The sequence below is a fragment of the Euleptes europaea genome, chromosome 14 (genome assembly GCF_029931775.1).
Source record: "Euleptes europaea isolate rEulEur1 chromosome 14, rEulEur1.hap1, whole genome shotgun sequence".
NCBI lineage: Eukaryota > Metazoa > Chordata > Lepidosauria > Squamata > Sphaerodactylidae > Euleptes > Euleptes europaea.
In genome coordinates, this window is record NC_079325.1 from 888,216 (window position 1) to 901,326 (window position 13,111).

The window sequence follows — 13,111 nt, forward strand, 5'->3', positions numbered from 1 at the left end:
TTCTGCATAATATACACACTTTAATTCTGAACTAGTATGTATACAGACTTTCTATACACACATTCCCTATAGAATAAAAATGTACATGTGTATACATGGCTGTATAAATATAGAGTTGTAGAAATCCTGGGAGCCCCTCCTGGGCACGGACCACCACCACCACCACCGTGTCCACCAGTGGTCATTTCAGCGTCGGGCAGAAGGGACAGGCATCGTTTGCATTGGTCTGGGCCCAGAATTTAATGCACTGCAAGAAGAACGGTGTTTCTTTAAAATAAAGCATCTGCCCCACTTTCCCCCTCGTCAGAGGGACTCACAGCAGCTTGCACAGTTCTAACTGGCTGTAGTTAATTCCAGGGCAATGCCATCCAGCACATCTGCCATCAATGCCCACCACTGACCTCTGCTCAAGAATCACCAGAAGCCCGTGGGGGGAAAGCTCCGCTACACCCATTTCCCAGGAATTTTGCAAGGTCGGGCTTTCCTCCTGTTCTTAGGGGAGACTGTTTTGTAACACACAGGAGCAGACACCTGGAAAGGCTGGAAGCATTTCCACTGCCCCAAGGAGAGGAACTGTGGGTGGGGGGGCCATTCATCTCTCTCTCTTGTGTAGACTATTTGTTTTTGGAATTGTTGGGCTGCCTCCGGGATGCTGCTAGAGGTGGCTTCCAAGCAAAAACACCACCACAAACGCATCATTACTTACCACTGTGTAAACAAAATAAGCCAGCAACATACAAGAGGATAATAAAAATATCCAAGACTGACAGATGGCCATTAAAGGCCTAGGTTAACAAGCAGGATTTGGCCAGTGCCAGGCAGGCCTCACAAGGGAGGGCATTCCACAGGAAAGGTGCCACCACTATCTGTGCCCTCTCTGGTTACCCCGCCTCACACCTCTGGTTTGGGAGGCAGCTTTCAACTGGCAGGCTGGACAATATGGGAGGAGACGGTCCTTCAAGTCCCTTGGCCCCCAGCCCTTTAGGGCTTTAAAAAGTACGAACCAGCCCTTTGAATTGTTGTCTTGTGTGTGGGCTTCCTAGAGGCACCTGGTTGGCCACTATGTGAACAGACTGCTGGACTTGATGGGCCTGGGTCTGATCCAGCATGGCTTTTCTTATGTTCTTGTGTGCCTGGAAACTAGTGGGCAGCCACGCAGATCTTGCAGTATGGTCTCTGCATCCAGTTGCCCGGCTGCGGCACTTTGGACCAGTGGAAGTGTTTAGACCTCCTTCCCCTTGAATCCCTCCCCCAGTTCAGCCCCCCAAAAGCCACCAACCAGATCCAGTCTTCCTCCCAGCTTGAAGCAGCAGCCCAGGGAGTCTCTGGCCATCAATCCCAGCTGCCTCCTCCTGAGTCAGGCAAGAAGGACCTGCCTCCAGCTCCATCCCCCCTCCCCAGAGGGAGGCTGGCTTCACTCTCCCTGCCGGTACCCAAGATCCCTTCTGCAGCTGGAAACGCAGGTGGGGCTTGAGCGTGAACCAAGCCCCCCTCCCCCCCCTTGGCACTCACCTCCTTGTGCAGCACGTGGGAACAGGCCATGGGGTGGAGGTCGGCGGGCTGCACCAGCTTCTGACACATCAGGCACAGCTTGCAGGCCACGGGAGCCTGAGCGGCAGGGAGAGGGCGGTAAGAGGGGCAGTGGAGGAGCCAGCGCCCGCCCCCAGAAACTCACGTGGGGCCCGTCGGCCTTCTCTGAGAGTTACGCTCACCTGTGAGGGTGTCCCAGCATAGGACACCTGTGCAGGTGGCAAAAACACAGGGCCGCTCATCTGAGGCAGAGGAGCAGGGAACAGGGAGGAGCGGATCCGACCGATGGGCTGCGGCAGAGAAGACACAGGGGAGGGTGTCAGGCACCCCCTGGCCCCAGCAGCTCAGCCTCCTCCAGGCCCCCACCGCCCGCTCCCAGGCCCCAAGGTCGCCTACCTGGGCACCGACGGCAGCCACAACAGCCCCCCTTTCCTGCTGCTCGGAAAGCCTGGCTGCCACCAGCTGGCTCAGCTCCTCCATGGTGAGCCCTGCCAGGGTGCGCCGTGCCGCCTTGATCTGCTGCAGGATGGCAGTCAGCTGGGCCCTGAGGAGAGAAGAAGCGGTGGAGGAGGGCAGAGCCTGAGGCTGGCCAGCAGGAAGACCCCCCCCCCCCCGGAGCAGGGACTCCCTGGGCGTCCCTGGGCCTAGTCAGACACTCTGAACCGCTGCACCACCATGTAAGCCCCACAGCTGGTCAGTGCGCTCAGTGGGGCTGGCTGTGGTGGGCCTCCCACAAGGGAAGGCAGCCGACTTTTCAGGGCAAACTCTGCACCACCCCCAAAAGAAGAAGAGTTGGTTTTTATATGCTGACTTTCTCTACCGCTTAAGGGAAGACTCAAACCGGCTTACAATCACCTTCCCTTCCCCTCCCCACAACAGACACCGTGAGGTGGGTGGGGCTGAGAGAGCTGTGACTAGCCCAAGGTCACCCAGCTGGCTTCATGTGGATGAGTGGGGAAACAAACCCGGTTCACCAGATTGGGGTCTGCCACTCATGTGGAGTAGGGAATCAAACCCAGTTCTCCAGATCAGAGTCCACCGCTCCTAACCACTACACCACGCTGGCTCTCTCATACTTCAGCACTTGGGAAAGAGGGCCAGACACTGTTGTCGACACCCCTACCCCCGGACAGAGAGGCAGTAAGCAGCCTCCCCACCACCGTGCCCGGTCTCTACAGGAAGCCCCAGATGGCCTCCTGGGAAGGCTGCGGTCGAGGGATCACTCACTCACTTGTTACACTGGGGGAATCGGGTCAACAGTTTCTCCAGGATCTTCTCCAGCTTGTCCACTGGTGGGGGTCTGTGGAATTCTGAAGCTGCCTTGACCCCGCCCAGGCCCGGCGGGGGAGGGAGCGTGGCTGTGGGCGCCGTGCGGGGGCCACCCAGGGAGGAGAGCCCAGGGCTGTTCCGGCCCTGAGAGGGGGGCCGGGGAGGGGACTGCTGGCTAGGCCGGGCGATGGGAGGGGGCAGGAGGGGGAAGGAAAGCACACGGGGGTCTGCGCTGGGCATGACCATGGGCAGGGGCACCGGCCCCATGGAGAAGGGCAGCCGAGGGGCGAGTGAGGAATTGGAGGGGAAGGCCGGCAGCAGAAAGTCTGTCTGGGAGAGGGAAGAGGAAAAGCTGGTCAGCTGATTGGCCAGATGGTCAGCTTGACCTCCCCCCCACCAGGCAGGATGTCCATCCCTGCCTGAAACAGTCAGCGCCCCACCCCCAGACACCAAGGGATGTCTCAGCAATGGCAGGAGGAAGCCCAGATCCAAACGCTGCTCAGAAAGAGCTCCAGGAATGGCTCCCTGGCTGGAGAAGCAGGATCTTGTCCCACCTCCAGGAATGGAGGGCGCGAGGGGGGGAGGCTCACCTCCAGCGGGGGTGGTGGCAGGGGGGGTGTGGGGATCTGGGGGAGGCTGCTCAGCTTCGCTCCGCTCCGCACAAGCTGGATGTGGTCGTTAAACTGGTCCTGAGACAAAGATACAACAATAAATGAAATAAAGAATTAAAGGGTGCTTGCTGACCGTGTGAGCCAGCGTGGTGTAGCGGTTGGGATGTGACCCTCGGGCTGGAGAGGTGCCCATTCCGATCCTTACGCAGCCACACTGCCTTTGGGCTGGTCATTCTCACCCTGACCCACCTAACAGGATTGTTGTGAGAGCAACACAGGTAGGCAAGACGCACGAGCTCCTTGAAGGACAGCAGTAGGAAAGGAACAGTACCACAGCAGTGGAACCCCGAGAAGAGCCCATGAGAAGACAGGCCCTTCCCAACACCAGAAACCTCTTTCTGAACAGGGGAGACCAATCGTGTCCAAAAAGGTAACGCCAAGTCGCATCTAGTCTTGGCAAACCTGTGGCACCTCTGAGTAGCCCCTGGGGCCTTTCTGACCAGCTCAGCCAGCTGCATCACCTCTGGCCAGCGTTTCGTGGGCTCCTACCCTGACGCAAGGGGGCCTCCCCTGCGCTGCCACCCCTGGGCCGGGCTGCTTGTGGCCAAGGGAAGCCTGCAATGCCCCAGAGTCTCCTCCAGATCACCTGCGCAGGAGGCAACTCGCCCCTCCTTGCTCTGGCCACTCACCCGCACGCTCTCCTTGGTCATCCGTATCTTCTTCAGCCTCTTCTCCCACTCCTGCTTCGCTTGGATGGTCTCCCGGGTGAGCGGGGCTGATCTGCTCAGGCAAGAGTCCCCTTCAGTGAGCTGCTGAGCCCAGGGAGGAGGCAAACGCCCTCCAGGCTCTAGGTGAGGCCGGGCGTCCAGCCCAGGACACAGGCAGGAACGCCGCTGGACAGTGAAGGGCACCAAGCACTGCCGACAAGACCGAGCTCGGCTCCTGCTCAGAGGGAAGGACTCACAAAGGAAAAGTCTCCCTGTTGCACCAGAGCCAAACTCTCCCAGAACCAGAGCCAAAAACCCAGAAGCTAGAGCTTCCCAAAGACCATTCTGGGGACAGAGCCGCGGCTGCCCGTGGCTAAGGAGAGGACCCCTGGGACAGGCTGGCTACGGCAGAAGCCCCTCCAAACACCAAGGGAGCCCATCGGGTGACCCGGGCATTCTGCACACAGGAATGAGCAGGGGAAAGGTGGGCTGGCTGTCGAAAAGTGGGGCCTGGCCCAGCCCTGCCCCGCCCCCCACTCACTTGAGGTAGGTGAGGTGCAGCTCAGCCTCCTTTTCGGCCTCTTCCAGCTTCAGCACCAGCAGCTCCTTGCGGCTCTCCAGGGACAGGATCTGGCGGAGAGAGACCCAGCCTGCTCAGCACGGAGAAGCCCCCAGAGGCCGCTCAGATGCCAGCCCTCCTCGGCCACGCAGCCCCATGGAACAGCTGGAGGGCGCAGGCCTACCTCTGCTTTCCAAGCCCGCTCCGTCTCCTCCAGGATGGACTGGCTGATTTCATGGTGCTGGTCCTTCAGCTTGTCCAGTTCCGTCTCCCAGACCTCCCTGCGAAGCAAACAAGGAGCTCTGCTTTAGGAGGCGGCTCAGCGGGAAATAACCTGCACCAGTTAGAAAAGGGGGTGAGGAGAGGCATGGCTTTGCTAAATCTGCAAGCAGCCCTCCTCCTCAGAGTACATGGAAGGAGCTCCCCCTTAGGACACCCTCTGCCAGCAGGATGGGAGCAAGTGGCTCTTATTCTGACAGAAGCCCAGGTGCTCCAAGGCAAACAGAAGCGAACATTGCAGTCACAAGCCCGCTAATGCAGCGGGGAGGGGGGTCAACCTTTGCAAAGAGCACTCTCTAATGGAGGCTGAAGGTGTGGAGCACGGGAGGGCATTCCTGCAGGACATTCCTTGTCACAAACAGCAGTGTGACCTTGCGTAGGTGGTCTACACTGCACCCAGGAGAAGAAACGCCACACCCACAACTTCATTCAACCTTCTGGGGAAGGGGACGGGGGGAATGGGAGCCAAACAGGGCCTCTGCACAGCATCTTATAGCGTAGCACCAGCACTTTAGAAAGAGAGCCTTACTTCTCCTCGGACTGTTCAGCAATGAGTGAAACGATCTTGTTCTCCTTCTCCTCTTGCTCTTTCAGCAACCTGCACACAGGCGGGAAGGGGGGGGGGACACACGGGACAGGCCCAGTTCATGCCTTTCGATCGTCACTGCCCAGGCAAGGCCCAGAGACCCCACAAGGCAGCAACCTTTACAGCCCCCTGTCCTCAGAACCTAGCGTGCTGCTCCTCAGGCAGCGGGCCGGGAATTGTGCAGGCCGGCAGGAGGGCCTGCTTAGCCACTGCCAAGAGCAGCGGGCCCAGCAGGACTTCCTGTACAGCCTGCCCAGGGCACAGAAGGTCTCCGGGGCATCTGAAGACAAAGGAAGCTGTTCAGAAAAAGCAGGCTCTGATGACCACGGGATTGAGCCTCCTCTGCCCTGGCCGCTATGCCAACCTCCATGGAAGGCCAAAGCTGGCCAGTTCTCAGAAATACCTCCTGCCTTTCTCACAGAGCTTCTCAATTTCGGCCTTCAGGTCCTGTTCCTTCTGCAAAAACTCCTTTTTCTCCTTTTCCATCTTCTTCTTGGTCTCTTCCCGTTTCACAGTCACATCCTGAATGGCCTTCAGAATCTCCTAGAGTAGCAGCAATACATGCTTAATACTTATGTAGTGCTTTGAACATTTTCTTAAGAAGCTTTACAACAGACCTGCGAGGTAGGCCAACGAGGAAAGAATGGCTTGTCTAAGCATATCTCATGCATTTGGTGCAGGGATGACATCTGAAATGGTGACATGCCTTGGATCATTTTCTTACCCATGTTATACCAAGCAGAGTGTTACAAACCCACCGGAACAACCCTATTCTTAAGGCCTTCAATATGCTCTGCTCCCCAAAGGATGGAAAACAATCACAGATCAGAATCTGTTTTCCCTTCTTCCACAAGAGACATGAGGTCTCAGCCATGCCTCTTTGCCCTCCCTAGAACTGGGGATCTCTTGCTGAGAATTGGCTGAATCTAAGAACATACAAGAGCTGGAAGCCCCCGGCTAGCCCTATCTTGTCAGATCTCAGAAGCTAAGCAGGATTGGTCCTGGTTGGTACTTGGATGGGAGACCACCAAGGAAGTTAAGGGTCGCTACACAGAGGCAGGCAATGGCAAACCACCTCCAAACATCTCTTGCCTTGAAAACCCCACAGGGGTCGCCGTTAAGTTGGCTGCAACATGATGGCACTCCCCATCACCAAGAATGCATGAAAGAGTCAGCATCTTTCTGTTTGCCTTTTGTCATCAACAGCTGAAACTGAGGGGAAAGCGTGAACAGGTCCCCTCCATGAGCTGTGTGTGCCAAGTGCCGTCAAGTCGCTTCCGACTCATGGCGACCCTATGAATCAAAGTCCTCCAAAACGTCCTATCTTTGACAACCTTGCTCAGATCTTGCAAACTGAAGGCCGTGGCTTCCCTTATTGAGTCCATCCATCTCTTGTTGGGTCTTCCTCTTTTCCTATTGCCCTCAACATTTCCTAGCATGACAGTCTTTTCCAGTGACTCTTGTCGTCTCATGACGTGACCAAAGTACGACAGCCTCAGTTTAGTCATTTTCATTTCTAGGGTCAGTTCTGGCTTTATTTGATCTAGAACCCACTGATTTGTTTTTTTGGCAGTCCAGGGTATCCGTATCACTCTCCTCCAACACCACCTCTCAAAGGAATCTACTTTATTCCGTGAGCATGAGCTACCCACGAAGAATCAGTTTCAGTCGTGTTGGTCTGCAGTAGAGGAGCCAGATTCGAGTCCAGGAGCACCTTAGAGACCAACCAGATTTTCGGGGAAGGAGCTTTCAAGGATCAAGAGCTCCCATCATCGGACACCTTCTGATGACGGGAACTTTGACTCCTGAAAGCATTTCGTTTTGCTGTCAAATCACAGTTGATTTATGGCAACCCCCTAAGGTTTCCAAGGCAACAGACGTTCAGAGGTGGTTTGCCATTGCCTGCCTCCACGTCACAACCCTGGTATTCCTTGGAGGTCTCCCATCCAAGTACCAGCCAAGGTCGGGGCTGATAGTGTGTGACTGGCCCAAGGTCACCCAGCAAGCTTCCATGGCGCAAATGGGGATTCGAACCTGGGTCTCCCAGGTCCTAGTCCAACCCCCTTCACCACTACACCACGCTGGCTCTCACTGAAAGCTTATACACCCTGGAAATCTTGTTGGTCTTCAAGGGGCTGTTGGATTTGAATCTGGCTCTTCCACTAAGTATGGAACAAGGAGGATTAAAAACAAAGAATCCAGGAGGAAAAAATTATAAGAAATCTTCCTATTTTTATGATACATGAAAGCATTTTATTATCTTTATTTTCTTTCTAATTTTGCTTTATAACCTTTTTTATATAAACAAATTTTTATATCAGCAAATTGAGCTTAACATTCTTAGCTATCCTTTGATATGAAAGTACAATCTTTTAGTAAATATATATATATATATATATATATATATATATATATATATATATATATATATATATAGTTAGTAGGTTAATGTAATATTAACTAATCTTATGTTTTGTAAGCATTTAACAGTTTTATATTAGTCTAGATTAGAAGGATTATAAACCCATTCCAGCTATTCACAAATAATAACTTGTCCAAGAGTTGTACTGAAAGGTCGAATTGTTCTGTCATAGTTTGTATGTTATTTGTTGTATGTTTTCTAATATGTTGAAAAAAATCAATAATAATAAAAATATTCATATATAAGATTTGCTTGTTGAAATTCAAACATTTATGCGCTTGCATATTTTACAGCATCTCCCTTGTGCTTAAAGTTTTAGAAAAGTAGTGCATGAAACCATGTTGAATTGCTTTGCAACAGTTTACCAATAGTACTTTTTTTTAAAGTGTCCCTCCGAGCCAAATTTTGATATGGAAATGCAAGATTCCAGAACTCAGCCCAAATCATCTTTCAGTTCCTCCAGGAACCCATGGAGTTCAGCAAGTCCTTCACTGAACATCTTCAACTACCCCCCCCCCAAAGAAAGCCCCGCAGTCCCCTAGGGGCCTAGCTGCAGGGAGTGGGAGTGGGAAGGGACTGCTCGCTGTGGCACCTGGTGATTCTTCATCTCTTCCTCCCGTCGCTGCTGTAGATGCTTCAGCTGCACCTGGAGCTGATTCTCCACCTGCCTCTGCTTGTCCAGCACTTCCTGATAGCGCTCCTTCAGCGAAGCCCTCTCTGACATCATTTTATCCTGCCAGATCCCCAAAAGGAGGTGAGACGAGTCTCCCCGTGCCCAGCACACACCACCACTCTAGAGCTCGAGGCTGTGTCCTCCCCTCCCCCTTGACAAGAGTCAGACAGTGACGGATGGCAGGGGGACCTGAAATGGGACCACACAGAGAGGGGGCGTGTGGGCAGGCAGGACTCCTTTTCTCCAGTGCTGCCAATGCCAGCAGCCCAGACCACAGTCACCCCTGCCTGCTCCAAACTCACACACGGGACAAGCCAGCCAGTTGCCTCCGTGCCTCCAGAGCTGCATCCTTCCTGATGGGAGCAGAGCTCCCGCTGGGATGGGCAGAGGCCAAGTGCTGGATGGACCCAAGGAGGACCACATGCAGACACAGAACCACCAGGGGCGAGCACATCTGGGCACTGTGCAGATGTACTTTGGGGAGCTCATCTGTGTGGCACACCCATTCCAGGGCCTCTCCACACGGCCCACAACAGCTGCTACAGGGCAACAGCCGCTGCTGAATGGGCAAGCCCAGCCCCACGGGGCATAGCTGTCCCCACCCCTCTGCCTCTCCAAGCCTTTGGACTTCCTAGCATCACCCTGGAGAAAAGGGAGACCGTATGGGCGTCCACAGCTTCAGACAACTGACCCCACCATCCCTTTGGCTTCAACAGAACCCCCATCAGACTCCCAAGTCCAAGAACTCCACGCGAGGGGCCGCCAGGTTATCCCGCTTCACACAGGTTCCCCCACCCCCCCTCAATGCTCCAACCCTGCTGCGACTGATACATCTATCGAGAGCAAGCAAAGGTGCCGGAGCTCACTCACCAGGTTCTTCTCGATATCCTGGTCTGTGTTCACTTCCAGGTCAGCCGTCTTGAAGTCCGTCTGCAAAAGGAAAACAGAATCCTGCCCATCACAGACATCAAGAGACCCAGAAGCTACTTTCCTTTCACAGAGGCTTCGGCCAGCGCAGCCCAGGCTCCAGGGAGAGCCCCAGCCTGCCAGCGCTCTTGGCTACCAAAGCTCATGTGAACAGAAATGCCAGGTCAACAAAGAGCTCGAAGGCCCTTCCTGAAGCTAGATGGGTGGCAACCTGAGAAAGGGCCTTCTCCATCATGGCACCAAAACTCTATACCTCCCTCCTCAGGGAGGCTCATCCGTCTCCCTCGATTGCAGTCTTCTGCCAGCAGGTGAAGACTTTTTTTGTTTTGCCTGGTGTACCCCCCAATAACAGTTACTGGCCCACCTCCTGCTGCATTTGTTTATGTGTTTTAATTGAATTATTTTATAATTTAAAACTGTATTTTTAATTGTTTAAATCAGCAGTTACCAAACTGTGCCCCATGGAGCACTTGGTGCTCCACGAAACATCTCCTAATGCTCCGTGAAGAGATTGGAAAGAAAAATACTGCTGTCATTCGGTTTAGAATATAGGTGCAAGGTGAAAATTAGTGCTCCGTGATGAATTTCTCTCCTGAAAAGTGCTCCAAGACTCAAAAAATATGGGAACCGCTGGTTTAAATGTTCTAGTGTGTTTTTTTATGTTTGTCGCCAGACAGGGGTCTCCAACAGCCCCCCTCCCCCAAGCATGCCCCAGACCTGCACGGCGATGTTCTGCAGTGACTTCTGGGACAGACCATCCTGCTCGGGGCTTTCCGCCAAGGGAGCATCTTCCGCATCCAGGCACCCATTCTGCCGCCTGCCGTGCTGCAAGATCAAAGATCCCAGCTCAGCCTCGGAGCAAATGAGGGCGGCACCGGCGTGATCCGTGGAGGGGTCCGCTTGTGGGTGCAGCGGGGCCGTCTGGAGCCTCTGTTCTCCCACCGCATTGTCCGGGTCGGGCAAAGAGAATTCCTCACTTGAGGGGCAGGCCCGAGGCTGGGAGAGCACCTCAGCGGGAGCAGGCAAAGGCTCTTCAGGGGTCTCTTGTGCCTGGGGAGCCAGCAGGGAGGAATCGCTCTCTGGCAACCCAGGATCCCTTTCTACAGCCTCCAAGCGATCGTCTTCCCAGTTCTCACAGACTGCTGGATGGGGCTGGACGGTGGCCAGTGGTGGGCAATTGTTTTGGGGAACAGAAAGGTCACTTATGCTAAAAGGGGAACAAAGAGAAAGACCAATTAAGCCTCAGCACATGCTTTACTCTTACATACAGGACAAAGCCATGATTGCCTTTTGGCATGCACATGGCTAGCAGGGAAGGAAGCCAAACGTGCACCAAGCCCCTTTGCCCCGGTGCTCTCGACAGAAAGCCAGAAGGTCTCAGGAAAGAAAATGCTGAGACAAGAAGTAAGGCAAACCCCCGTTTCATTTGAATGCAACTCTTTGACTTCATACCTGGCTTCCCATTTGGGAGGACTGGGACAGCCATAACTAGGAAATCAATGGGTCTGGCCCACCACCACGTTCCACCCAGCAACCTCAAAAGCTAAACCCTCCTCTTGAGCCAGTACTCTGATGCAAAGGCTTTGCTGCAGCTGCCCCGATAACAATAATACCCAATATTTGTGCAGAACTTCAGCACATTCAAAGCCCCTCACACATATTATCTTGATCAAGTGCTTAAAAGGCCTGTAAAGTAGGTCAACGTTGCCTGTTATGAGGAGGGCAGGGTAGTTGAAGCTAAGAAAGAGACTCGCTTGCTTAAAGCCAGTTCAAGGCAGAGAAGAAGTCTTGCCAGGGATTTCTCTACCTTCACAACCTGCACACAAGGTAGTTTATCTCATTCATTAAAAAGATAAGAGAATTATCAAACCAGAACAATAAAGACATTCCCAGCTCCTCTCCCCTTGGTAGAAGCCCCGCCCCAAAGGGAAGTCAGCCTCACCAACTGGGTGCGTATGTGTCACTGAGAGCATTCACCAGCATGCAGACAGAGTAGATATTCTGACTCTAAACATCCAGAAACTTTTTGACAAAGTCCCCCACCAAAGGATCCTGGGTAAACTTGGCAGCCAGAAGATGCGAGACCCTCCTGTGAATTAAGAACTGGTTAAAAAGCAGGAAGCAGAGGACAGGAATGAATGGGCAGGCCCCATAAGGGCAGGAGGCAAGAAAGCTGCGGGGTCCTGTGAAGATCTGCCTTGGGACCGGTGCTGCTTAAGTTGTGCACGATGTGAAGTTAGGGTAGGATGCTTGTAGAGGATGCCAAATCAGGCAGAACGGCATAACACCAAGCAGGCTGCAATGGTCCCAAAGGGGCCCTCCACGTGGGGTTTGTGGGGCAAAACAACGACAAAGAAGAGTCGTGTTAAGTGATGCTGCAGCCCTGTGGAATAGGGGGAAGGGGTGGAGTGGACAGACCCCCTTCATTCCTCTCCCGATGTGTTTTGGATGTGCTCTAAAGCAGCGAGGGGCATTGCTGTGCACCTCGTAGCCCCACACAAAGAGAGCCTGCCCCAGTGATTGGGTGTAACAGGAGGCAGGGGCTGGGGATATCCGCCAGGTCTGCCCCATGGATGTCTTCGTATGAAGGCCTGGGGCTCCTAGCCAAGAGGCCCTGGGCACACACCCATTCAGCCAGTGGCGCTTGAATGAGATGGCCACCGGCCCTGGTCCAAATCCCCAAGAGAACCAGACTGCAACCGGAAGGAAACCAGACGCCTATGAAGAGCCCCAGGCCCCAATGCTCTGCACTGAGCCCGGGAGGATCGCCTTGGCCACAGCGGCAGCAGCCAAGCGGCATTTGCAGGAGCAGCTGAAGAGCTTCAGGAGAATGTCTTTCACACAGCCCAGCGGGGGGGGGGGAGGCAGGATCGCAGGCGACCTTTGCAGACAGCAACCTCAAAGGTAAGGTTTGCGCAGCCAGCCGGCCCACCTGATAGGCAAATTGGCAGGTCCTGTAGAGGGGTCTGAGTGGCAGGAGCCCAGCTGGCCAGCACAGAGGCCCGCGCTGCCCTCCTCTTGGCTCTGCCCCGACGCCATCGCTCTTCCCCTGCAAGCAAAGAGACCGACAGTCAGAGCTACCCAGCGGGGCTGACTCCAGAGGCAGTGGAGGAGGGTTCCCATGACCCCATGTGTGCCGAAGACACGGACAGGACAGGAGGGAGCGACCACAGACCCAACCCGGGGCCTGGTAGTGGAGCTGCGGGGGGGGGGGGGTCCTGCCAGGACACACCGGAAGGGGACCCAGACCAGGCCAGCCCCCTCCCACCTACTAGGGCTGCCAGTGGCTGAGATCTTCACTGTTCACTGAGCTATGTATATCCCATCTTCCTCACAGGGTTCCCTCTCCTCTGCTTTAGCCTCACAACAACCCGGCGGAGTAGGTCAGGCCGAGCGTGCGTGCGTGCGTGTGCCCCCCCCCCCGGCAAGCGACAGCCCTGCTGAACGGCGCGGGGTGCTGCTGGGCCTCCCGCCCCCCCCCCCCATGCAGGCTGAGCCTCCCCGCCTGCGGCCCAGCCCCGGCACGCCCCGTCCACTCCGAAGCCAGG

General features: G+C 54.8%; 1 protein-coding gene across 1 annotated transcript; it reads right to left on the reverse strand.

Annotated features, from left to right (window-relative positions):
* On the reverse strand, positions 1-12,602 carry RNF214 (ring finger protein 214). Its single transcript, XM_056860833.1, has 15 exons — positions 12,496-12,602; positions 10,281-10,770; positions 9,507-9,566; positions 8,556-8,696; positions 5,945-6,084; positions 5,485-5,553; positions 4,861-4,957; positions 4,659-4,747; positions 4,100-4,190; positions 3,390-3,488; positions 2,762-3,129; positions 1,927-2,074; positions 1,713-1,820; positions 1,513-1,608; positions 1-247 (listed from the first exon to the last, which is right to left on the reverse strand). The coding sequence occupies exons 1-15, from the start codon at positions 12,600-12,602 to the stop codon at positions 182-184; spliced, it is 2,169 nt and encodes a 722-aa protein (XP_056716811.1). The 3' UTR covers positions 1-181.
* Between the last annotated feature and the right edge of the window lie 509 nt (positions 12,603-13,111).